At 35.6% G+C, this 27,974-nt stretch overlaps 1 protein-coding gene across 3 annotated transcripts; it reads left to right on the forward strand.

Annotated features, from left to right (window-relative positions):
- Positions 1 to 4,103: 4,103 nt before the first annotated feature.
- LOC141432215 (thialysine N-epsilon-acetyltransferase-like) lies at positions 4,104 to 27,803 on the forward strand. 3 transcript variants are annotated; one of them, XM_074093736.1, is made up of 8 exons: positions 4,104 to 4,337; positions 20,264 to 20,315; positions 20,795 to 21,000; positions 22,362 to 22,516; positions 22,825 to 22,969; positions 23,166 to 23,217; positions 24,278 to 24,474; positions 27,625 to 27,803. In XM_074093736.1, the coding sequence occupies exons 1-8, from the start codon at positions 4,263 to 4,265 to the stop codon at positions 27,799 to 27,801; spliced, it is 1,059 nt and encodes a 352-aa protein (XP_073949837.1). In that variant the 5' UTR covers positions 4,104 to 4,262; the 3' UTR covers positions 27,802 to 27,803. The 3 variants fall into 3 exon arrangements, with proteins under 3 accessions (XP_073949837.1, XP_073949845.1, XP_073949855.1); XM_074093744.1 differs by lacking the exon at positions 27,625 to 27,803 and adding an exon at positions 25,771 to 25,973; XM_074093754.1 differs by lacking the exon at positions 22,362 to 22,516 and having other exon boundaries at positions 20,838 to 21,000.
- The last annotated feature ends 171 nt before the right edge of the window (positions 27,804 to 27,974 follow it).

The following is a 27,974-nucleotide window of genomic DNA, read 5'->3' on the forward strand; positions in this document are numbered from 1 at the left end:
AGTCCTCGAGTGGCGACCACGAACCGGAAGACGAAGCGTTGGCAGGCCTCCCACCAGGTGGACTGACGACATCGTGAGAGTAGCGGGAAACCGGTGGATGCAAGTGGCAAGTTGTCGTTCATTGTGGCGTTCTAAGGGGGAGGCCTTTGTCCAGCAGTGGACGTCTTCGGGCTGATGATGATGATGATGACGTATTACGTCTAAAATAAGTATGTAATTTGAAATTTTGTTTGTTTGTAACTTTATGAATAAGGTAAATTGACAAAATCAGTTTTATTTCAATAGAAATCTAAACGAAGTAGAGTAATGATTCAGAGAAGAAGACAATCAATTTGAAAAACAAAAATATATGTATATGTAATATATTTTTCACACCTCTCCTTCAGAAAAGTAACTTTTCCTCCCTGACGAGAGGGAGCAAAGTGCAACTTTTCTGTTCAAGGCTTTTCTAATATATCCTTCGCTACATTCTGGATTCAATGTACGCCCTCGCCGTAAATACACCATTTTGCTCCCTTGTGACACAAATAACTATTTCATCCCACTTGCTCGTAAACAGTGTCGTAACATGCAGGCTACCTTGGTTGCAACCCCCCCAAATAAAACCCTCGACCTTAATGTGCTTGTCATGAAACCCGTGGTCAGTAAATGTCTATGCCCGTACTAATTTTCTTGTCATGAAGCTCAAGGTCGTTAAATGAGTTTTCTCAAACATGACATGAAATATTAACGTTGTGTTACAAATAATAGGCTGAGAAGTATCGCGCTGCAGGCGCTGTGGCTCAGCTGCGTGCGCGCGGTCACTCCAGCGGCCTGCAAAGAGAGAGCTGGCCGGCAATGCGACCGTCTTTTGTTTCAACGCGCGCTCTGCGACACGCACGCGGCCCACCCACAGCACGCATAGCAGCACCAACAGCAGCCAGCGCGACACGCGCGTACACTACAGGGCGACCAGACTAGCGTCCCGCCAGCTTCATTTCTTGTTTTTATTTTTATTTTATTTCATGTAATGTTTGAGAAAAGCACTATGCAAACCTCAACCGGAACCTGGGGTTGCCGGCCTCTACAGTAATGTACTATTGTTACTGCATGGTGTGCTGCAGCGCTTGCAGGCGCGCGGTGCGCGCACGTCGGGCACATGCTGCGGAGGAAGAGGACGGCGGGGAGCTAGCGCTGCCATGCAAGAGCGCAGTCAGCGGTATCGGCAATTTTTGAAAAAATATTAGTTTTTCTTTTACAAATTTACAATTTCACTCGCAAATATGATAAAAAAACATTGTTTGTCGCACGGGCGGCACTAGAATTACGAACATCGACTCATCAAAGCCCTCAGTCTTCGACTTCGGGCTTCTAATAGACATACAATTTCACAACTGAGAACAATCAAATTCTTGTAAGGGTCTTACTATATTGTATTCCAATCCAATTTATGACAAGCGTAAACAAAGACGCCATTAACCCAACCATAGACATTTAGTGATGTGAGAACCTAGAACCTATTGCAAAATAATAAATCTGTTCAGTAAATCGATTATTTATTAATTGAATAGATCAACGTATTTTTGCCAATTTATTATTTACATTACTTGATTTAATTCCAAAGACTGTTTATTCAAACATAAAAGCAGTTTTTTTTTTAATTTTAAGGAAAGTAAATAAAAATCGCTCATTCATCCGCACATTAATCGTTTTTTAAAATGTCAAATTTTCCACCATCTCTACGCTAGTCTATGCTACTACAGATTATACACATGTTTCAATCAAGAAATAACGTCAGATTTTGACGAATATTTTTCAAACGAAAAATAAATATTGAAATCATGTGATTATTTGTGAAAAAAGTGATTAGACATCTAGTTAAAAGACACGAATTATAGATAAATATGTTATTGATTTGATCTAGTGGGTGTTTATACAAGAATTTTGATGAAATCGGTTTGTTTACACTTTTAATAAATTGGATAGGCAGTATATTATGTGTTAGATAGAGTCATGTGGGGTAACCGTACACAGTGGGTATGTGTACGCAATCACATACCTAAGTTTCGGCGTACACAGCGTACGTTTACCTTACATACCTCTATTAGGTTAGAACGAACTTTCGGTGGTTATTATTATTACACCAGAGCCGCATCCCGTCGTCGGTGTGCGCAGGGATTATATTCGCCAACCAAATTGTACCAAAGCGCATGCCGCATCCCCGCACGGAGATAATATGGAGTCAGTGTGCCAGATATCCCTTTACCGTGTGGTTTTTGTGTAAAAATTATACTCCGATTAATTTAAGGTTTGAATTAACGGTCAACTTGTAACATACGTTTCTCGGTATTTCAAGGGTGAATTTAAAAAAGAATTCAAGGGTTTACTTAATTATTGACGACTCTGTCCAATAAATTTTACTGTTATGCCACACTTCTATCCGGGCAGGTGCGGCGGCCTCTGCTGCTGATGAATATCTCAAACGGCGCAAATATGTCTCTAGGGCAACCCTAGGCCCATGGGGTCCAGGCGCGAGCGCGAAGGAACTCGTAAAAGAGATTTCTTTCTGCCTGGTAAAGACGACTGGCGAAAGACGAATAGGCAGGCAGCTATTTCCGTCAACGTTTGGGCTTGGCTATTCAACGTGGAAACGCTGCCTGTCTCCTGGGAACTATGCCGTCGTCGGACATTTTTGAAGATAGTTTTTGTTTTTAATTGTTAAGTTTCAGTATTATTAGATAATACAATTGGTAGAAACTTGAGTGTTGTTAAAATGTTGATGGTCATTTATAATTTTAGAAAAAGAAGTTTGATTAAGTAGTTATTTTTATATATTAGAACCAAAATGTAACGTATAGGTCATAAGGTTCGAATTTTAGTGATCAGTAGTTTTAGTGGTTCCGTACAAATTTGAAGGTATAAATGGCTCTATCCATGAAAAAAACACTGTTAACAGAGCCTTTTGCTTCTAAGAAAAACGTACGCAGTGTGGATTCATTTTACGTTGGTTTGGTTGGTACTCTCCTTGAATTTTTCTTGTTTGCAGCATAGCGGCAGTAGAAATAAACAACATTTACGAGTATAAACGGAAAATGTGGCAACATAAATAAGTTCCGTTTGCCTCCCTTCGGGTACGGAACCGTAAAAAAAGAGAACTACAGCTAGGTACATTTATTTCACAAGTCAAAGTGTGGGTATTAGTCGATCAAAACTTAATATTGAATTATATACTGCACATTTTATACGTGATTTACACTGTGCAGGGTTTAATTTCTTAATTTCCTTCTCATATTTCATTTGCTATTTACAGAACTTGACCTTATGCTGCCATCTACATTTCACATCCCTAACTAGTAACGTATAGTCAGAGCATAACTTACTAGTCTGTGTGCTTGCGGTCGGCGACATACTGGTATGTAGTACTCCGTGGGTTCGCAGTATTTCCCTCAGATAGCGCTTGGAAAGCAAATACAGATTCGCGTTCTATTTAGGATTTGTTGTTATGTTTCGCGATAACTCTGTGATATTTAATTTTCGTATAACATAGGTGTCGCGTTTTAGCATTAATTAAAATCATGAGATAGGTATATAAATTCAGTGCTGCCATCCAACAAAATAGCGATGTGAATTAAGATAAATCGACTGTATGAGTAACTGAGAGCCAATCATACGTAGCTCAGCAGAGCCAGCTAACCGGTTTGTAGCTGGGAAGTGTACGCGTACAATCAGCGACAAAAAAATGCGGGGTCCAACAGTTACTTATTTAGCCTGTTTCCTTTTCATCTTTATTTGCCATTTACAGAAGTCGATGTAATACTGCCATCTACATTTCACATCCCTAACTAGTAGCGTATAGTCAGAGCATAATTTACTTTGTGTGCTTGCGGTCGGCGACTACTGGTTTGTAGTACTCCATCGGTTCACCGTATTTCCGACAGATAGCGCTTGGAAAGCAAAAACTGTTCACGCGTTCTATATTTCGGACCAATAACCTTGACTATTAGATAATTATTTATTTTTCGTGTCAATAACGTGGGTGTCGCTTTTTAGAATTATTTGAAATCAGGACATAAGTAAATTTAGTGTTGCCATCCGACAAAATAGCGACGTCAACTGAGGTAAAATAAAAGTGTATTGAGTAACTAAGAGCCAATCACAATCACACGCAGCTCAGCGGAGCCAGCTAACCTCTTTCCTCACTGAGTGACTGAGTAGTCCTCAGTCGCTTTGGTTTGTAGCTGGGAAGTGTTACGCGTGCAATAAGTGATATAAAACGAATAATAATGTCGGCGACTGACAGCATTACCGTTCGTTTGGGGCGCCCAGAGGATATGTCGGTCGTCTTCGAAATGATAAAAGTAAGAAGTATCTATATATCCATCTTTTTACAATCTTTCGTTTCGTCCATAATAACAACCCAACAGTAAGTTCAATTAAATTGAAGTTTACTTAAATTGACCTCTCGTCCTTAGAACAGGGAATGGCCATAACTATTATTTATTTAAAAATAAGTGTTATTTGTGACAACCAAGATAAGAGTGTTTTTTTCCGCATGCAAGTAGGTCCTTAATTTTAAAATCCATCAAATTCATCAGTAATCTGCAACGACGACGAATGATTAAAACAGGAACATGCCACTACAACAAACTTCCCGTTGAACAGGAAATTGACTCCTCTGCAGGGCTTCAAATACCGGTAAAAAGTTGGTAACGTTACCTCTGTCAAACAGATTTAACGTTAAACAATGTACCGTTACTTTTACTATTTTTACCGGTATAATTTTTTTTACGTTATAAGCTGTTCACATAAAGTTAACGTTAATTTAAAAGTATCGTAAAAAGATTACTTCTCACTTTTACATTATAGCGGCGTCCCTGGTCATCATTCTGCTAAATCAGAACATTTTTTTATGCTATTAAATCTACTCAACAACGATATGTGTGTGCTTGTATGTACTTACCTAATTGGTATCAAAAAAATAATTAAGACTTGCTATTTTTTTACGGATTATATTATGAATTCACGATTATAATTTTGATCTCGACGTTTTGAGTCCATTTCAAGTCTCATGATCACGGAAAAAGTTAAAACAAAAATTACCGATTGAAGTACTTAATGTTACTTTTTTAACGTATATAATAATGTGAATTGGGTAACATTAACAAGCCCTACTATTAGCTACTATGTAAAGAAAAATTACCGTTATCAAGTAACGTTAATTGGGTAACGTTATAATTGAATACCGGTACAAGGTATTTTTACGATTTTACCGTTACGTAACGTTACTTATAATGTGAACTTGGTAACGTAAACAAAGCCCTGCTCCTCTGTCTCTGTAATGTTGCCGTCACAAGTTTTCTCCTACTTTAACCTGTCCTCTCCCAGAGGCACATATGTATTTGTGCCCAAATTCCTTTGATCCTGTTATCCTGGGAGATGACAGATTAAGCTTCGCGCTTGACTACTACCTTCTTATTATGCAGTTTAACACTCCCACTAATATTCCCAGTCATGCATAATGCAGGGGCCGATTCTTAAAATCACATTCGCGAAAATACTATCCCATCAAAAACATTACTCGTAAAAAGCTGCAAGTCTATCAATGCAGTCCTTATATATATTGCTGAAAAGTTTTGAGAAGCAATGTTATATCAAGTCGGTTATTTTTGTCAGTACCGGGGGTTGTCCATAGAATTAGATTTCCACCATCTTGCTTATTTTAAAACCGTGGAGAAGTACAGTTTATGGTTCTCAAATAAAGAGTCAGCCAAATTATTTTCAATACTCGTACACACAAGTGACTTGGTAATCAAATTGTATGATATTCCATTACTGTGCAGAATTTTATTTTTTAAATTCACGTTTTGACTACGATAAGTCAGTCTAAATAGCCTGACGATCAAATTCCTTCTTCCTTTTTTCTTTTTAAGTCCTTGTCTAAGATTTAATTAAAGGCGTTCACGCTTTTTATTTAATTAGCATTAGCACTGTAATTTAGTCATACAAAGCTTCATTGCATTTCAATCATTATTATTTCTAATGCAATGGCATTATAATGAGTCGTTTCGTGTACCTATAAAAAAAACAATTATCGCGGGAAAGTATAAGGGCAACAACTTTAAATTTTGAAGCCGTGCCCGAGCATTTAATTTAATATTTGAATAATTTTGCTTTATTTCCTCGCATTATTGGAAATAAGCACTACACATATGTCTCAGCGGAACGGACAATTCGTGGATTCGTATTTATTGAAGGACTCAGCTTCGCTTCGTCCGTCAAGCTCTACTCATCTACGAATTGCTTTTTCCCGGCCTCTGCAATAATGTACTATTTCTCAAACATACGTTCGGAAATGTATACGTCAATGTCACGAAATGGAGACATGAAATTTCTCCTTTATGGCTCCCTACAACATTTCTTGTCTTATGGTCAAAAGGAATGTAGGTACCTATGAAAATCCATTATTGTTCGTTGCTCTAACTTTTGAAATTTGCTTACTAACATTAAACTGACAAAGGAAAAATTACAAACAGGCAACCACCATAGACTTTGTAACCATAGTTGCGACATTAAAATGAAAAAAAAAAAGAAAAAATCTTTTTAAAAACAAACTATTATTACTTGTAAATAAAAATAACTAAAATGTTAAAACCAGATAAGAAATATATACCTACCGTTTTATAGGTACATTGTATTAAATCTTTGCGTTTATATCAGTCCCAATCACGAACAAATAATAAGTCAGGAAGCGTAACTCAGAACAAATTCCACACAAAAAGTGGCCATACCTAAAACCAAAACGACTTATGATTCAAATACGAATCAATTTCAAGGTTGCAAATAGAAGTGCTTGTTGATTAGTTAAAATTCAGATACAAAGTAGGGATTGGTTGGCTCGCGCGATGCAATGTCAAATACACAAACTGCATCTAGGCAACTAGCGTTCAGACGGATCACTTCTCACATCTAACGTTTCAATGACGTATATATATTGATAATGACAGCCTGTTTTTTAACGACTTAAAGGAAAAGGATGGGGTTATCAATTCAGTTGTATTTTTTTGGCTGTTACCTCAGAACTCCGTCATTTCATTTATGAACCGAATTGAAAAAAAAAATTCGTTTGTTTATGAATACCTCTAATTAAGTCCCATAGGCACAAAATCAGGATCTGATGATTGGATCCTAAGGAAATCGAGGGAACTCTTCAAATATTGTAGGGACACCTATGGTAATTTGGATATATTTAGTAGTAACTCGTGCATTTGCTCTTGAAAACCATCATTTGATGAAGTAGAACTAATGATAAAGACAAGTGAAGACCACAGTTGACCACCGGAGTTAGGTGCTATTCAATAACAAGCATTTCACGGGCGTAATTTCAATTATTTTAACACAGATGATAAGCAATTTATGCTCCTCGTAATGTAATGCATATGGTGAAATAGAACGGGTGTTGAAGCACCAGGACTCTTGAATAATGAACGTCTCTGCATCGGAAAAGGCAATCCTTCGCAAAAGGTGATGAGCAGTTGACATTAAACTATTGTATCTTATATTATTCACACTAAAAATCGTGAAAAATATAAAGACTGGTTGTACCTATTGTTTGAGTGATACAGGAAAGAAGAAAGTATGAAGAGGGGTGAGGAAACTGTCATTTACATTATGTGAGCCATAGACCACAGACTTGATTTTGCATAATACTGACTATCTCCAACTGATAAAGTATTTGAACATTTTTGAATATAATTTTACGACTACTTAAAAGTGGAAAGTGATCCCTGGACATCTTAATTTTGCATTGTTCCCGCCCTATTTCATAACAGACGTTAGCATGATAATTTAGAGCTGTTCACAATCAAAATTGGAAAATTTGACGTGAGCTCACTAAACTTGCACAATAAATGTCAGTCAAAATTAAATGACGCGCATGCGCACTTAAGCACAGGACACATTTTCTATTTTTGAGCATTTCTAAAAAAGTTTGTACATTTGATTTGCGACTCCGATTTGGATACAAATTTGCAGGTATGTAGAAATGTCCCAATTGGTTTGTATGGAACACATTTCATGGACAGATTTCCTTTTTTGTTACCAAAACTCTATGGATTACACCACATTACACCATTACACCACATTACCTACATAATTATGTTTTAAATAATAATGTGACACTGGTATTTAAGTTCAAAACTCGTACACGGCGTTAACGCGTTAAAGTTGTCCTTTTTTTCAAATAAATGAAAAAAAATTTTTTGCGAGATACACACTACATTCATCTATTTGCAAATCTGTCAAGAAAACAGTGTTGCTATTCTAAAAAACTTTAAAAGGGCTTGCCAACATCAATGTTACTTTTGTACCGAGTACCGTAATTTTGTAGTATCGCTCATGGTAGTGACACAAAAACGACTAACAAACTTTATGTTGCTCAAAATCACAAATAGTCATTATTATTTATATTATTTATTTAGGTGTCTATGGGCGGTGGTAATCTCTTACCATCAGGTGACCCACTTGCTCGTTTGCCATCCAATCGAATAATAAAAAAAATATATATTTATATATTTTTTAAATTCATTTTATAGAACAAAGGTTAGTCTTGCATAATTGCTGTAATGTTTTGCTAAATAACATAACATTTCTTCGGAAAAAAACATTTTATTTCAAATTTCACCAATCTCACACTACACGGTCCGTGACATTTTGGACTTGAAAGTTTTTTTAAAAATATTTTTAAGTTTTGTATGTCAAAAATTATATTCAAAAATAATACTAGATGTAATTTGCTACGTGAATTATTATACAGTTTACTGATTTTCCTAAAAAATATACTCCATTCTTACAACTCGCACAAAAAAACGTAAGAATAAAAAATGCCCATCTACCTGCAAATTTTTACTCAAATCGGAGTCGCAAAACAAATGTAAAAACTTTTTAGAAATGCTCTTTTATGACGCAGTTACAATTCCTTACTTATTATTTATTCGTAGGGCTAACTGATTCTAAACGGGTCACGCTGTCATTTTGATTTTATCTCTTTCCGACATATAGCTTATGCCGTAAGGATCGGTTTCTTCACTCGCACCTGTGTAAGTCTATTTACGCTAGTATTATTACGTTCATAATATTGACCGTCTTTAATTTAAGCTTTATTTATCAAACAAAACAATAAATAAACGTGAAACTTAAGTCATATAACTGTTCAATATAACGCTTAATCGGTATAATGTACCTAGTACTGGTACAATCTGCACTATTTCTTACAACTATTATAACAACCTACCTTTTCAACCTTAAGGCAGGTCTCAGTTCAGGTCTATTTTTTAACTGACTTCAAAATAGGAGAAGGTTCTATGTTCCAATGTTTGTATTTTTTTTATGTATGTTCGCCGATTACTCAGTCAATTGTAGACCGATTTTCAAAATTATTTTTTTATTCAAAAGGGTATTCTTTTGAGGGGGTCTGTATTATTTCCCATAAAATTTAAACTCCGATTTTAACAATCCATAACGTTATTCATCATAATATTTGCAAGTCATTATTATCTTAATCATAAGTCATAACATTAAACAGTATAAAGTGAAGTTCCGATTTTTGCAGGTCATAATTATTGTGTCATAAAATTGGTTAGTTTAAACATTCGATGTCCATATTATAGTATAGCATTCCATAATATTAAAGGCAATATACTAGTTTATAATAACTGTTGTAAGGTCTTTTTTCGCAGGTCATAATGACTGATAGTCCCCTGATAAGTTAGTTATATTCAATAAAAACACTCATAATAATTATAAGAATGAATTCAAAAATAAAATACATAATATTTTAACGACCGAATGTGTACCTAACTGTAGTTGTATGCATAATAATCAAAGTTCATAATAAACAATTTTTATAGGAACATCGAGGATCATAAATCATTTGTGAAGAAATATTATCCGGACTGATATAAAAAAAAAACCTAACATCGAAGGCTAAGGCGGGAGCTACGCTCCGCTTCGCTCCCGCCTTAGCCTTCTAAACCTAACCTATCCGAGTCGCTTCTGCTCCGAAGCGTCTTGCTCGCTCGCTTCGCTCGCTCGCACAAATCAAATTGTTTTCAACATAATTTCTATTACTCATATTATCTAAAGTCGTAGTTAAATGAATTAGCACTTTCAAAGAAATTATCTATATGCCTATCAATATTATGGATTTGGTTTCTTAGACCTAGACGGTGAAGTACGGTGAAATATATGGCTAAAACTATTTCTGAATAATTATCATTAGATCTTGGAACGTTATAGTTAAAAATTTATGACTTTTGTGATTATAGAATTTAATATTATGTGCCATTAATATTAGAGCTAATAAGCAATATACTGAACAAAAATTATGACTAGTGATGTTTATGTTTATAAATTATATGGATATCAATTTCTGACCTTCGAAATTCGGAACAAAAAATGTATGGGAAACAAAGGGATCCCCCTTTGAGGTGGTTCCATTGTCATCAAATCAAGATCTGATGATGGGATCCTAGGGAAATCGAGGGCAAACCTCAAATTTTATAGGCAGACCTATGGCGATTTTTGCATTTTTAGCATTAAAATAAGCATTTACATTCAGAAAGTATCATTATTTTGGTAAACTGGACCTGATGAAGAAGACCGTAGATGACCAATGGAACTCGTCAAAGCTTAGTAATGCTTGCTCGTCATGAGACAAACCGAAACGATCATGATTAATAACCTAAGCGACTAAGAAGGAGCTTTATGTTAATGATTGTTTCGAACTGATCTGATGCTGAAGCCGGAAGGTAGGCAACGGAACTCTGTTATAAAACAGCGGAAGTAAGCCGTGTTTGGGCTTCATGGAATCGTTGTGACATGTACTTTGGCTTCGAATAACTAAAACGTGAGAAATAAAGATTTTTTTTTACAAAAAAGTAAAACCGACTCCAAAAAAAAAAAAATAACAAAAAATGGAACCGACTACAAAACCCCTGAAAATATTTTTCTAGGTAGGTACCTAGGTACTAGATCGAAGTCGGTGACTCAGCACGACCCAGCAGGTTCGATTGAAACCCATAGTACCTATGTGGGTGAGGTAGACGACTATTGTTCCATTCCTGCTGGCTCGTGCTGAGGCACCGACTTCGAGCTAGTAGGTACCTACCTAGAAAAATATTTTAAAGGGTTTTGTAGTCGGTTCCATTTTTTGTTATTTTTTTGGAGTCGGTTTTACTTTTTTGTTGTTGTTGTTGTTGTTGTTTCTTTAAAAAAATATGGCTCTGTCCCATCGGAGGACATTTTGCAGTGTCTAGTAGTTTTTGCCGTTGTACGGTAAAAAAATTCTAGAAAACGAAATATGAGAGGTAATGATGGATGAACGATGACCTACTTTTCTGTTAAAAAAAAATATTACGTGGAATTCTGACACTGACTGACTGACCTAGTGTTACTAGGCAAAATATATTTCCTGAAAATTTAAACGAGATAAAACAAAAACTAGGAAAGAGAAAGCACAAATTCCTTACTAAACATATTAAAATTTTAAATTATTAATAAATCATTAATTAATACGTAGTTAAAATATTTTTTTATCAAACCGTTTAGACGTAATAAATTATTTAACCCTTTTATGAGTCAAAAATAAATTTTCTCTGGTTTCGTTGCAATGATTGACATATATCGCAAACCTTCGGATCGGACTTAAATTATAATTAAGTAATAGTTAATTTGTAATGTTTGTAATCATTTGTGTTTGAGTTTCAATGTTTGCAATTTACAATTCCGTAGACAAGTACAATGGCCTGCATAAGTGGATGGACACCTTACGTTCTATAATCGCTTGAACACGAGAGTTGGCGATTTTGTTAGGTGTTCACAAGAAATGAACTAGATGGCGCTGTTAAACAGTTATTATGATATGATCGATATTTTATCCCGTAACAGTAATGTGCTGATAGCTGAGTTGATCGGCTGCTTAGATAAACTCGTTAATGATCATGAGTTCGTATCCTACATATCAGAATTGTTTTTTTGTTCATTTTTATATTTTATAAATTTTCTATTTTATTTTGTAGATAACTGATGGAAATTAAAAAAAAAACTCTGAAAAAGGATAACGTTGTAACAGAAAATAATACACGTTTGAAGTTTAAAACATAAAAATTTATTCCTAAAACAATATTCTATTCATTAAATATTGACGCAGTTATTAATGTTATACTATATATTAATTAAATAACTGAAAACCAGAAAGTAGTTTGTTCAGAATCCAGAGTGGAATCGATTACACTATGTTTTAAATCAGGTTGTGTTTGAGTTTTTAAATCCTTTTTTTATTGTGCCCAATCTAAATATTACGAATGCATACACCAATTAAATGTTTTAGGGATGTTTCATACCCTCTTAGATAATTTAATACCTACTGGCCGTTTTGCTTCAGTTTGGCTTTCTTCTAAATCTGGCATTAAAAATTACAACTGTAAAGTTAGAAATGAAGTAGAATTACTTACTGATTACGTAAAACATACAATTATTTTGGGAAATAATGAAGGTATTCGAAAATAAACGCAAACAACTAACTTAAAATAAAATGAAAAAATATTTTCTGGGTGTCGTGTGAGGTTTTCAGTTATTTAATTAGCACCTGACCAAAAGTTGTATTTTAACATTTTATTGAGGTATTAGCTTAAGTATTCATTTCCGATTCTGGAAAGAGGATTGAAGCTGAACCACAATAAAAAAATAGTATTTGAAAGTATTATACCCGAGACCGGGTTATCATAAGACTCGAAAGCGTTATAAATTATAATAATTGAAGTTTTCCAGTTTTAAACATTTACTTATCAATAATTGATGGCGTAGATCCACTGTAGTGTGTAATGTGTTACTGACAGTTATAATAAGATTACAGTCATATATTGAACTTTCACACTTATCTCACATAAGTAAACAAAACTATCAAGGTATATTAAATGTTTTGTTCATAATATAAAATAATTACTTTTCATAACAAAGTGATACCTACAGGATCATAAATAAAGATAAATATTTTGGTTTATATAATACAGTGAGCTAGAAAATCAGATGCGGATATTTTGAGGATCGATTATTTGCATCGTCGTTAATTGGTTTCAATTACTTAAATTAAATTTAAAAAATACAGTTAATGTTAATGCAAGGATGATTATTTTTGGACGGAATGGTATTTTTGTATGAAGCAAAAAAAATATTACCACACAATACTTAAATAATTTATGTGTCAATTATGATTCTTAGGTTATTAATTACATACCCTGAAAATATCTGCACCTTATATATTTTATTATAACATAATTGTTTCAGTATATAACCCGGTCTACACGTAACTATCAATTTTATTTTAATAACTGGTGTAACCACCATGATTGTCGATAACTGCTTGCAAAAAGAATCGCATCGATGCAACTAGATTTTCACACATATTAGAGCCGCGAATACTGTCCCTTATTATTACACAGTGGGCTTCTAACGTAACAGAGTTCGCTTATTTTGGTTATCCCAACGTTGGACATGGTTATAACACCCATAAATTTTCAATGGGATTTAAATCCGGTGATCTGGCAGGCCAAGGAACGACTTTAATATTATTTTTGTGTTGTTCAAACCAGTCTTACACAATACGCGACCGGTGTATTGGGCAGGTTATCTTGCACGAACGTTATGCACGGCACTTGTTCTTCTGGATAGACAATTCTAACAGTGGTCTACCCGATCTTTGACGATGCAGCAAAGATCCTTCGTCTTGATACCGTCGTACCATAATATAACTGTTTTTATCTGTAACAATATAAATAAACATAAAATAATATAACGTAGATATCATTTTAATGAAGAAGTTGGTAGGATGAACGTAAACAAAAAAAAAACTCACATTAACTCCAATTTCTCTAGAAATTTCCGATATATTTTTTCCTTCTTCATATAAATTAATAATTTCACATGTTTTAACCATTTAATATTGCGATGAGAACTCATTTTAAAGAATAATTACGATAATAAGCAGATTCAACTTGAAAAGACGATCAAACGATGTTGCAAGCAGCTGAACAAGTAGCAAAATCTTTGTAATAAAAACTTAGCCTGGTAGTTTGAAGATCTTCAGTCTACCCTCTTTAAGTTTCGTTAAACACGCATGACTTACCGATTAATTTTAAGACGACCCGATATAGATCCGATTTTCATCGCTTAAGATAACAGTACGATGGTCAAGTGGTTCTGAACTTCGTTCTTCGTTCGTATGTCACAAGTTCAAATCCCACCAGGCGGTAATATTGAGTTGTGTTTTTGTAAATTTACTGCTAGATTTGGAGATTACTAAAGTTGACACTAATTCGCAACATGGGTCTTCGTAAATAAAGAATTTCACTATCATCAGCATCCCAGCCTATAGATACTACACGTCCCACTGCTGGTTCACAGGCCTCCTCTCAGAATGAGAGGACTTGGGCCGTAGTTCCCACGCGGGCCCAGTGCGGATTGGGAACTTCACACACACCAAAGAATTTATCGTTGGAATATTTTGAAGGACAAAAACGATAGTAATGCGAATAATAATATTCTCCTTCTCTTACGACAAGTACGAAAGAGACAGAAAATTTGTCGAGATTACAAAAACTAGGCAGAGGCAGGATAATTTAGTTACTACGGCAGCGAAATATAAATTTCCAACATGAATATAAAATAATTTTTTTAAGGTCAGTGCCAGCGCCATCTATTTAACCTTTTAATCAAAAATAAATTTTCTCTGGTTTCGTTGCAATGATTGACATATATCGCAAACCTTCGGATCGGACTTAAATTATAATTAAGTAATAGTTAATTTGTAATGTTTGTAATCATTTGTGTTAGAGTTTCAATTTTTACAATTTACAATTCCGTAGACAAGGTACATAGCTACTAAGAAAAATTCGTTAAATATCATTCTTATATCAAAAAATATTAGTTATTCGGCTTTTGACTAGAATGTTTAAATGTGCTCGCTACTTTTTTACTCGATATTATCACAGGATCGAGATAAAATCTCGAAATCTCATCAGTTCGTTATAAAGTCATGAAATTTGGAACTGTTGTTTATAATGCAATATAAGTGAAAATCAAGATGTAATTCCCAAGGGAATTTTGTAAGAATTCCGGAATTTCAATTCAACTGCTGTATCTAATGATTAACGTATGCAAAGCCGTGGGTAAATCTAGTAATAAAGAGATTTAAAATAAAAAATGTTTAAGTATTATCTCTGAAACGTCAAAATTTGACATCTGCCAAAAATTCCACGGAATAAAAAAATAGGGTATAGCTACGACGATGATCGAAGCGAGGAGGAGTGTTAAGTAGAACTGCGACCCTACAGTCGAGCGAGCGACGCGAGCGTGCCGCGGCAGCAGCGGCCGGCGAAGCGCCATAGCCGACTTTTTTTAGATATTCACTTAAGGCGCTTCAACGCACGATGCTATGCAGACGTCATAATTTTTTATATCTTACAATACATAATACCATAAATAATAATAACAAACATTCATTAAATCCAGTAAACGTTATATCAATTATTTTATAAACCGATTAAACATTGTACACAATGAAATTATCAATTTTGTTCTTATACCAAAAATTTATTATGCCGCTTAAGTGATTATACTCCACGAAATTATAACAAAAGTTGTTGTATCCGTTGTAAATATAACAAAGTATACGGATCATTACATACCCAAGAAAAGTAGTAAAAAAAGCTATGGGGCTGGGGCTGGATGGTGAATCCATTGATTAGCGTTAACCGCCGGTTAAATGTGATGCCGTCTCCGTCTACTCGAACAAAACAAATAGAGACGGCATCACACCTAACCGCCAATTAACACTAATCAATGGATGGTGAAACAGCCCCTAAATGTAGAATAATTTACTACGTTACAGAGCTATTAAATAAAACGTTGGCTCCAAACAATATTATTACTTGGTAATACTTATTACGTCGATTTCAGGATCTAGCAGCCTACGAAGGCTTTCCTGACGGACCAAAATTAACCGCGGAGGGTGAGTTGATACGACGTTATTAGAAGTACCTAATTCATTACGTTTACGTTAATGCACGAGGAAAGAGAACAGAGTCGAAACGGGTACACATTACATTAACCTTCAACGTTACAAATGACTCGATTCTCGACGCATGAAAATGTTTTTTACTTCAATTTCAACATCAATAACTCGGCTCCAACAAAGATAAGCATGCAAATTGCTTACCAGGTCTCATTTACAGATCTAGTGGAAGATGGTTTCAATAGTAAGCACCCTTGGTTTTTCGTTCTGCTGGCGGAGAAAAACGGCGAAATCCTGGGATCGGCGTTATGCAACCGCGCCTACTCCAGTTGGTCACGGCGTGCCTTCTATATCGAGGACCTGTACGTGCTCCCTAAGGCCAGACGCATGGGCATTGGCCTGCTCCTCATGAAGGCATTGTGTAAAGTTAAGATTGCAGCACAATATTATTCATTCTTTAGTCTATTATAGTGCACCATAATCCAGAAAGCAGACGATAGTTGCAACTTTATTATTATAAGTCGTAGTTTGTAAGTTCCTTAATGAAAATATCATCACAGCACGCAATAAATCTTCTTCTATACCTACCTATAAAAGGGTGATGTGACTAAATGACTGACAGACACCGTACAACCTAAAAGACTAGAAGTAATTTGAAATTTGGCAGACATATTCCTTGAGTAACATAGAGGTGCACTTAGAAAGGACTTCTAGAAATTCCCGCAAAATAGACTGCTAGTTAAAAATGTTTTTATTATGGATATTTCTTAGGATGCAACACCTAACTTTTAATTTAAACAACCTTTATTGTCATCACTAACGTCAAGTAAAAAACCGGCCAAGAGCGTGTTGGACACGCCCAAGATAGGGTTCCGTAGCCATTACGAAAAAATAAAGTAATAATTTTCTAAGGATTCCGTATTGGGTACGGAATCTTCCAAGTTTAGGTATATTTTATACCTTAACTTAAGGTGCTATTTACTCTTAAACTAGTAATAATTCTTAAGCAATCTTAGCCGTTATAAATTTTCTTGTAAATTTGATATACTTACTACCACCCTGAATTTTTTAAAAATTTTCCACCTAACAGTTTAGATTTTAGAGGGGGGGAAACGCTCGATTTTTAATAAAAATTTGCACTTTATAGTTGAATATTTTGCAAATCAATTGAATTCAAAAATCGTCGTAGCAACCCCCTAATGGTATCAAACGATACCTCACACTATGGGGTTAGTCGAAGAAAAAACACCCCTACTACGTCTATGGCAGGACAGGTAACCAAATTTTTTATTTTTTATTTTACCGTTTTACCGGCGTGACTGATATGTATATTCATTCATGCCAAATTACAGTTTTCTTGTACATCAGCAGACCCACTTGCTCGTTTGCCATCCAATCGAATAAAAAAAAAACATACTAACGGTCTCTGAGCTTAGCCGCAAACAGACAGGCAGACAGACGGACCGATTTGGCGAAACTATATAAGGCGGTTCCTAGTTGACTACGGAACCCTAAAAAGGTACTAAAGTATTGCACTCCAATAAAGCTGAGACCCCCAGGCCGTTGGCAATGCGCAATTGATTGTTTCCGGTTGCAGGCGGCGGTTGAGGAGGGCGTGCATCGAATGGACTGGCACGTCCTGAAGAGCAATGCGTCTGCGCTCTCGTTCTACAACCACCTCGGCGCCCGCGACCTGCGCGTCACTGAAGGTCGCACAATGTTGCGGCTCGACCGGGATCGCATCGAAGCCTTAGCCAGCTAGACTTCAACTCTACAGATTACCGTACCAAGTATTTATGCACCTGATACTTAAACTTTGTATTTATAGGTACAGCCAACAACTATGTAGAGTTAAGTAGATCTTGTTTTAAATGTAATGCAATATTGTAAATACCTGTTTTTTTTAATTTTTATTACACTTTTAAGTTTATTCGAAGAAACAATGTAAAGCGAAATGCTTGATGTTTGTAGCGTCACAGGCGACGTCAGTTGTGTTCTAGATGGCGTACATTGATAGCAGTATTTAATTTGTATGAAAAAAGTAAAATTCAAAGACTCCATTATTTTTAAAAGTCGCTGAACGAATGTTGTTCAGTTTGACGAGGACGATCTATGTTTGAATTTTTTGCTCGTATTACAGGCCACACCCGGTATACCGATACACTTGAGTTTGTAAACCTCACTATAGCGTCATTAAAATGTTTTTTTAATTTGTTTGTTTGTAGCGTACCAGGCGAAGTCAATTGGGTTCTAGAATGACGTACATTGATATTACTATTTAATTGGTATGAAGTGGTTGAACAAAGGTTAATGCCGTTTGAGCAGTAAAATCTACGATTCCATTTTTTTGGTCCTATTAAAGGCCCCACCCGGCATATCATTAACTTATTTAATAGTCTGTAATTTATTTAGCAGCTATCCCTGTATTAAGTAGAGTCTATAAAGTAATTGCAAAATACCTATTTTCTGTTTGACAGTCCTAGGTAAACCTAGTTAGATTTTAATACGTTAAGTTAGTTTTATTAAGCGATTTTGTTTTGTTTAAGTGGCGTTGTTTTTATTACCGCATAATAAATTAAAGTTTTAACTTAAGATTTTTCATTTTCCATAAGTACCTTCTACTCGTACAACAGAAGTAATGCTTAATCTTTCAAAAAGCGAGTAGCAGTTCTGTGTTTGTTTATCGATATAATACGATTACTAAGCAAGTGAGCATAAGTTCCTTAGTTTTTCTCCTTGCAAGACAAGCTTTGGGCTCGGTTGACCTATAGATACTAAGGAGCTGTTATCCATAGGACACGCCTAATCTTGGAAAGGTCATGTTTTTTGCTGAGGTTTTAGCCAAGGAAGCGATGTGACTTGAAAGTTTAGTTCAGTTTGATATTTCAACAAAGGAACTGAAGGCGGTCAGGTATTCGATCTAAACTAGGTACGAGTCATTTCGCGGTTTCAAATTAATAGCGTTTAAGTAATACACGTATGAAATATTATGTAGGTACCTACCTACTAGTATCCTCTAGTCTTCTGCTATTTATTCTAATGACTCAGTTAGTAACAAATGGCCGAAAAATGCGTTATTGCGGAGATTTTGTTTCAAAATAGATTACATTTCATTGGTCAGTAGGTATGGTACAAACATTTAGCCAAACATTGAACTTACCAACTTACAAGTAGAAGCAGAACAGGCGAAAAAGCGGCGGCATTCAAAAAAAGCAATACCATGTTTATTAGGGTTCCGTACCCAAAGGGTGCCAACGGGACCCTATTACTAAGACTCCGCTATCTGTCTGTCTGTCTGTCCGTCCGTCTGTCTGTCACAAACCTCTATCTCTTAAGCCATAAAAGTTAGACACTTGAAATTTTCACAGATTATGTATTACTGTGGCCGCTATAACAACAAATACTAAAAATAAAATAAAGTTACAAATTAAAGGGGGTCGTCGTACAAGAAACTTGTTTTTTCAGCATTTTTTGGTTGCTACGCGTTGTTAGCCGTTGCTAGGTTGTCACCTAGCAACGGCCCTATGCCATTTGAATGTTTACCCTTAAGTTAGCGATTTTAATGATGTTTTATAAAAGCTTCTTTATTTATTTATTTATTTATTTATCATACAGTTTAAAATTTATTCTCACTAGTCAAGCTTCTTATTATTTAATTACACAACATACGAAGTCTGCCAAATTTCCCGCGAATTAACTGCGCTGACAGCCAATTTTTTTGAGCCGCGCGCGGCGTCGTCTATGGTTTCAGAAGCAAACAGCCAGAACTAAAGAGGATGAGAATTCAAGTTGTTTTTATTCGAAAAAGCCAGTTTGATATTTGTGCGGAGTGCAGAAAATTTAGCAGACCGCAGTAAAATACGTTTAAATTGTATTTAAGGTCTGACTAACCAGTAATTCTCAGTATTTATGATACTTAAGTTCTACAAGGATTTCAAACAAGTACCCACTGGTGATGGCGTCACATGTTTTGACAGCTAGTCCAACAGAGAATGGGATCAAAGTGCGCCAAGCTACCTCAAACAACATATTTTTTATTGAAAGCCTTATCAGAGTGGGTATTACAGTTAATTTTTAATGTGTTGTACGTCAGCTATTAGCAAAATACGTTCTGTACAAGAGATAAAAAAAAATGTACCTACTGTAATTATAGGAATTTTTTAATTCGAAATCCAGATGTAATTGTGTTTTTTCATAACGAATTACGACTATTTTCAGAAGACGGCCGATAATAACGGCGTCCATGGGCACGAGCATCTGACGATCCAAAGTAAGTGTGTCGACAAACATGACTTTCGTTATCAAATACACTAGCTCAATGATAAAATATTTGTCATTTTAATCACATCATAAAATATGCAGATTGGATTTCAATTTTGTATCACAAAATATGCATTCGGTTTGGTAGTTGTAGTTTTGGGACCAAACATATTTTGCTTCCTTACTTTTTTTGCATTAAATATCTATTATATAATTATAGAGTTCTTTCTATAGCAGTTGCAGCGCTCAGAGAAATCAACAGGTAATTAACACGCTGTGATGAAGACCAGACACAATAGACTATCTTTTGTTATGATTTCAATTAACGCGTAGAGTCAACATGTTAATCGGAAATTATCAAAGTTTATCCGTACCAATTTATTAATTTGCTACTAGCCAACGTTGCACAAAAACATCCACGCTGAATTTCATGTAGGTACTTATTTTATTTTAGTGACAGAAATCAAAATTAAATTATTAATTTATCAGAGTTGCTAGTGGACTTGTTTGAGTGCAAACCGTCCTGGTGCAGCGCGTTGGTGGCGGAGCAAGGCGGAGCGTCGCTGGGCGCGGCGGTGTACCGACGCGGCTACTGGTCCTGGAGCGGGCGCACCCTCGTACTGGTCGGCCTGTACGTGCGTCCGCCAGCGCGGGGGAAAGGGCTCGGCAGACGCCTGGTACTTGAGCTGTGTCGCGTAAGTTTGGAACATGGTATCTTGATTTACTGAAACAGGTGTTACTCTAACTTTGTGGTTCTTGCGTCTAATTTGAACAATAACAATAGAATTAATAAAACATGCCTAAATAGTAAATAAATAAAAAATAAGGTAGTTTTTTGTGACGATTGAATCCTACTAATATTAAAAATGCGAAAGTTTGTGAGTATGTTTGTTACTTCTTCACGCTGAAACGGCTGCACGGATTTGGATGGAATTTGGTATACAGTTAGTTTATTAACTGGATTAAAACAGGATACTTTTTATTCCGATATTCTTACGGGATAGGGATTAAATTTCTAAATAACAACCGCTGGGCTTAGAGTCATGAAATTGGGTATGTAGATAGCTGGACATCTGGAATAATGCATAGGCTACTTTTTATCCCGATATACCCACGGGATAGGGATAAAATCTCGAAATAACAACTGCTGTGCTTAGAGTCATGAAATTTAGCATGGGTGTTTTAATTTAACGCAATGAAAACCACGATGTAATTTTAGGGAATTCCCACGAGAATTTAACAAAATCCCAGAATTTCAATTCAACTGCTGTATCTAATGATTTACGCGTGCGAAGCCGCGGGTAAACGCTAGTCTTATATAAATGTTGTGTTAGTTTGTTTGAGAAAAATAAAGAGAGTATTGGGGATTTACAATAACAAATTAAACTGTTGGTTTTGGTTCTTCGTTTTACATATGGGAGCTTGGTGAACGGTTGTGTGTATAGGATGAATTCTAGTTAAGTTTGAAACGTGTCAGTGTAGTGTGGTGGTGGTGATAGTTGGTTGTATGTTCTTTCAGTGTGGAAGTGGAGGAGTTGCATGAATACACATTTGTTGCATAGTTATAGCTATCATAAGGTCCCGGATAAGCAAAGTAATTGTGTTTAAATACATACTTCATTGATATGGTCAGCACGACAAGAATCAATTTTCCCACGAAGCGGCACCGCAGACGTAGGTACTAAGGAAAGATTATCCTCCGTGATAGCGCAGTTACGTCATTCGCTACGATATCGGTACCTTAACTTCAAAGTTTGGAAGAACCTTGTTTGCAATACGTGTGTCGGGACGCCTCTTATATTAATATTAGTTGTTTATATTCATCATCATAGTAGTATATTTTTTTTAACGGTCCTTTTACTCTTACTTTACCACCCATCTACTATCTTCTTATTATGTATAGTTTTTACACAAATTAGGGTTAGTACCTAAACATTTTTTGGCGTTGACCAATGACCTTGTAGGTAGCAGCTGTCACTAACCACCCCGTGACTCATTTGCTAGTGGTCTTTCTTTGGGCATAAATAATAATACTTTTTCTTACTTGTTGCGTCAGTTGGCGCTAGCAGAACACGCGCAGTTGGACTGGCTGCAGCCACGAGATCCTACCGCATTAGGATTTTTCGCTCAATTCCGGCCTCATAACATTACACTTGATGATCACTGCACGATGAAAATGCGCGTTGATTCCATTACCTTGGCTGCTACTAGGTACTTAACTTAATTTTAATTCCAAGTCATGGATCTGTAACCTTTTATGTATTTGCATTTTTCGTATAGTTAGTATTTTTATTAATAATATTAATTTAATTTCTACTTCCTATTCATCAATAACGACATTTTTATTGAAAAACAGACTTATCATTTGTTTTAAAATAATAAAAAACCCACTTTCAATGTCGGATTAATTAGAAACTTGGCGTGATGAAAAATGAGATCGTTAACAATCTCAATATAATACTAATTTGTTTACTTATATCATAAACATAAAATTATTCGGTATTTTTTTTTACTTACAGAACTCCAGGAACTGATTGTGTTAGCTCAGAGAGACGCGATAGAAGCGACGTTGTCCACAACCAAAGCCCTGATGCAAATCAAAATATGGTCACAGCTCGCTTGGCGCTGCTAGATGACATGGCCGCCATAAGTGATATGATTAATGTGAGAAAAAGTGTCTAAATCTATTTAAATTAAATTATTAAATTAAGTATTTACTAAAGTATTTGAATGCATTTAAAGGTGTAAAGTATGCATACATTCTGTAGGTATCGCTTGTAGGAGATTGGACTGCCTTTTTCGCTGTATTGTTTTGTGGTATTCAAAATTAAGGTTTTGTAAGAAATGTTTATATTTTTAGGAGTTGGCTGTGTATCAAGAGCACCCTGACGGGCCTCAACTTTCTGTAAAAGGTATCAAAACGTTTATGTACCGCTTATGATTGTACCGTCAAGGATTTTAATTCACGAACCGCCATGGAAACCTTTTAAAGAAAAAGTCATTACGATTTTTCTCATTAATTAGTGTGATGTCACTATAATGTTTACTGTGAAATTGTTTCATAGTGGCTCATGAATTAAAGTCCTTGACCGTACATTAAGAAGTATTTTGTTATGTATAATAAAATGGTATCCTACTCTTCCCAGCACACTATGAGGTTTAAGAGAAGTTTCCCTGTCGGCTGCGCGGCCGCGTTAGGTATTCGTTTGGGATATTGCTGTCTTTATCGCTCGTGACATAAGCGCTCGTAGCCGTCCCCCCCATGCCTTCCTCAACGACGTCCGTAATTTATATCGAGATAGCTGTAGGCTTTTCAAGATTTGGGCGGTTGAATTTTGGGTTTCGTTGTCCTCATATTATACGAAAAGTATAGCACAGAAATCAATAATATTTTACAATCAAGGTTTTTTAGATTTTTGTAAAAATGCTTTATTAGTCTGCAGCTCTCGTGCAAATTGACATCTTTTTTTGTCGACTTTTGAGCTCCTGTAAATCTGATATCACACATTTATATGTGAAAATCTGAAAAACCACAGGCATAGATAATTACGAATCCATACTTAGTTTACAAAATTTCATCTATTTCTGTTGCCAAGTTTTAAAATGAGACCGGGACTACTTTTGTATGGAGAATGGAACGAAGAGACTTCTCTTAAGCGATAGCGGTTTTAATAGTTCCGTTGCACTTCTAATATCTTCACTTTCCAAAATAACCATTTTATTCACAGCAATGAGGGAAATGCGTACTTTTGATACTAAAAAGCTAAAGATTCTAAGCTAACTACAAGTATGATCAAGGCATAATGTTCTAGTTAAAATTGATCTCTAGCTTTTTGTTCTCTAAGTAAGTATATTGTATCATAAAAAAATACACATTTTTCAATTAATGTTTTCTTTTCGTTACAATATTACAAAAAACTTTCTCGGCTCTATGCAAGTGTCTCAGTCAACACATCGATTTACTGTTCACAGACTTAGAGGAGGACGGTTTCGGCTCTTCACCGTGGTTCTTCGCATTTGTGGCGGAACGTGACGGCGTCGCGGTGGGCATGGTGATGGGGAACCGCGACTGGGACGGCACCCGGGGGCACTATCTGCAGAGCCTGTACGTGCGGCCGTCCGCTCGTCGTTGCGGAGTTGCCGTTCTACTGATCAAGGAGTTTTGCAAGGTATGTACTTTATAAGTAATGTTAGCAAAGAGTAAACGATTGTCAAATTATCACACTACGGTTGTTTAATAAAAAAAAAAAAATTAAATTACGGACTGCTGTAATTTGGAACAGAAGACGTAGGATCCAAAAACTAATTTAAATGCTTTATAGCCACTGACATATAGTTGTATATTAGCTAAAGTAATGTAGATTATATGTTGTTATATCTGGATCTACTTTTGGGTAAAAAAACGGTTTTTTTCCACTTAATGGCAATTGAGTAAGTGGGTCTCCTGATGGTAAGAGATCACCACTGCCCGTAAACTGAAGTAGTTATCTCAACTATCACTTATCCATTTATGCAGAAGGAAATCAAATTCCCTTACACTAAATAGGTTACACGGAACTAAAAAAAGCTATAATTTGAAAAGCAATATATTACCTGTAAACGTAGGTAGGTACCTTTTGTACCATTCAGAAAGAACCAACTGTACAGCTTTGTTTTAGTGCTTTCAAGTAGACTACCTACCTACCAACACAGCGAAGAATGAGACATCAATGAGAACAACCGACTGATACCCATCTGTTTTACATTTGGCAAATAGACTATATTAAGCTGAGAGCCAAATATTTTTTTATTAGAGACGGTTCCAGTTATAGTTAGGTATATACGTTGATCGACTCTTCCAGCCTTGACATTTTTTATACACATCTCTACTCTCTTATTCAACTGAGTTATTTTTTAAATATGGCTTTGTGCATCAGAGGACAATTTGGCCAGTGTGTAGTATTTTGCCATTATTCCTTAAAGAAAAAACGAAATATGTTAGGTTAGACTCTCCCTATAATATAACAGAGGCCTTATTATCTAGTCTAACACACTGTGATCGCAATCGTTTTCATCACTTCTGTATGTCAAGCGCATTAAAAGACGATCTTGAACGTCAGCGCGTAAGACAATACGGTCTCAGATTTGTTCTTATGAACAATATTAAATTATATACATACCACGTATCCATTTTGTTTTTCAAATATTGCTCCACATAATAGGTACGTTAGAATAGTAGATTATTGTCGTGGCCTGAAAGTAGGCAATTGCTGGCTGCTAATACGAGGCCAGTTTGCTATTCCAGCCGAGACGAATATAAAGCTTTTCTCAAAAATAGTGAAGAAAAAAACAAAATTAGAATAAACCTTTTCTCAACAAAATATAATTTAATTTTATTACAATTTTTTTTTATGCTTTTCCGCCTTTTTTTAATAAAAAAAACAGCAGATGTTTTTTTCCACCAAAAACACCACATGCTGTTTCAGATCCAATAAAAGAAGTCTGGACTTCCAACATAATAACTGATAGCAGCACTGAGTTGGCTGTATTGGGAGGGTGCGAAGTACTAGGTGAGGGTAATGAAATCTATCGCAGCGCTCATGGTGGCCAAAAGAAGAAATAATCTAGGCTCTGTCATCTGTCATCCTCATATGAATCTGTCATTAACAAAGCAATTTGTATAGGCTTAAACTACCTAATTTAAGTAATAGGATGTTTGTGTTATGATGCTATTTATTATTATTTCTGTTTTTTTCTTAATTCCTCTATGTCATCTCAGACATGTCCAGCAACAATTTTCCTTATTACCTGGATTTTTTTTGATGTGAAATTTTTAATGTATTGATACTAATTTAAAACTCATTGAATCTCCAAAATTATACTCATTTATCCTGGCTGCTATAAAAAAAAACCTTAATCGAAGGCTAAGGCGAATACGCTCCGCTTCGCTCCCGCCTTACTTCTGATTCAAAGTATCCAAGTCGCTTCTGTTCCGAACCGTCTTGCTCGCTCGCTTCGCTCGCTCGCACAAATCAAATTGAAGTATAACTTTGCAATGTAAAAAAATGCCCAAATGTTATTTGACAATTTGTTATTTGCCTAAGCCAATCATTTGCTACATAATTATTTGCCACATAAATGTGTGATGAAGTAAAATTTTGCAATGTAAGAATGTTGCGAAATAAAAAAAAATGTGAAGTAAAGTTATGCCAAATATTAGTTTGCCAAATGAAACTTTGGCGAAAGGTTGGTTGCTAAGTGAAATTTGGCGAAACATATTTCGCCGAAAAGGCAGTACACCCGTTATAGGTTTGATTTTTGTCACAATGTCGCGATGCAATTTCAAAACGTCAGAGCATCAGAGCTAAAAAAAGTTGCGGACGCTAGGTGGCGCTGATTGTCGTGCACAGAGCCAATAAGACTTGTGCCAACATTTCCATGGCCTTCATTTTATAAAAAGTTTGAGACTCGGCAATAATACCGCATTAATTATTTTAAAAACCAAAAGAAAAAATAAATAGCCTAAGTGACCGTTAAAATTTGAAATACAACGGTTCACTAAATAACCGTTAGAAGATTAATTTTAAAATTAAACGTTACTAATCTGAGTTTGAATTTATTTTAACACCGGTAAGCATCCGTTGCATAAAAGTAATAAGCATTAACATAGTTTCGGAGTATTATAACAACGGATGAGAGAAATTAACAAGTGTTAAAATATTAAGTGTTTGAAATAAAAGATTCCCTGGCCAGGGGAAGCCTTCAGTTCAATTACACAAAGTTAAATTATAAAGAAAATAATTATAATAAAATACACAGAAAAACACAAGAGTTAAATATCGGAGAACTTACCAAGTCTTGGGCGTATGGAGCTTTCGAGGGAGCTGTTTAGTGTAGTGTGAGCTGTTGAATGTGTGTTTTACAGCTGTGCTTCAGCTTTTAAGGGCGAGAATATTACAGTTAAAATTCTCCCGGTCACAGCTGATCGTCGACACCCCCCTTGGCCGGCAAAAACGGTCAAGGGTGAGTTGGTTATAGCTATATTTAGTCATACAAACTCGTGTAGTAAATGAGTGTAATAAAATGCCTACTTTTATAAAATAAATAAGTAAATAATAAATAAATATTAAATACATATTATTACGTAAATAAATGAGTCAAGGAAAAACTACGGTGGCGACCTCTAGAGTTCGTCCGTCATTCTGCTCAGAGATCCCTAATTGAGGAAAGCGCCATCTAGCTTAGACTGAGCTAACTAAAATGTCTGCGATCGCCTGTGTGCATCGTGACAACTCTTACGATCATTTTTGAGAAAATGAAGTTACTGCTTTATGTTACAGTTTTCACTGGCACAAGGCGTAGAGTACATTCACCTGAACGTGGCGAACGACAACGCGCCGGCGCTGAAACTGTACCGCCGACTGCGGGCCGTTGACGTGGCCGCCGTAGACTGCCCGGTTGCTTACCGAATCAGTAGAAGCCAGATAAAAGACATTGTATTACAATCTCAATTTTAACCACGTTTAATTCTTAAGCTACGTATGACTAAACAACTTTTTCACTGCCTTGGAATACTCTTTGTTTTTATTGTAGGTTTAAAATATGTACTCTATAGTGAATTGAAACTCTATTAGTATGGTAAAAGATATTTATTACTATAATAATGAAAAGTTTCAAAAATACACAAATC

Source organism: Choristoneura fumiferana, chromosome Z, assembly GCF_025370935.1.
Source record: "Choristoneura fumiferana chromosome Z, NRCan_CFum_1, whole genome shotgun sequence".
In the NCBI taxonomy this organism is placed as follows: Eukaryota; Metazoa; Arthropoda; class Insecta; order Lepidoptera; family Tortricidae; genus Choristoneura; species Choristoneura fumiferana.

Excerpts from the sequence above, each read along its gene's own strand:
- LOC141432215 (XM_074093736.1), top strand. The coding sequence starts at position 4,263 with ATGTCGGCGACTGACAGCATTACCGTTCGTTTGGGGCGCCCAGAGGAT. Across the intron at positions 23,218-24,277 it reads GCCTCAACTTTCTGTAAAAG|ACTTAGAGGAGGACGGTTTC; the intron begins GTATCAAAACGT and ends TACTGTTCACAG. Across the intron at positions 24,475-27,624 it reads TGATCAAGGAGTTTTGCAAG|TTTTCACTGGCACAAGGCGT; the intron begins GTATGTACTTTA and ends TTTATGTTACAG.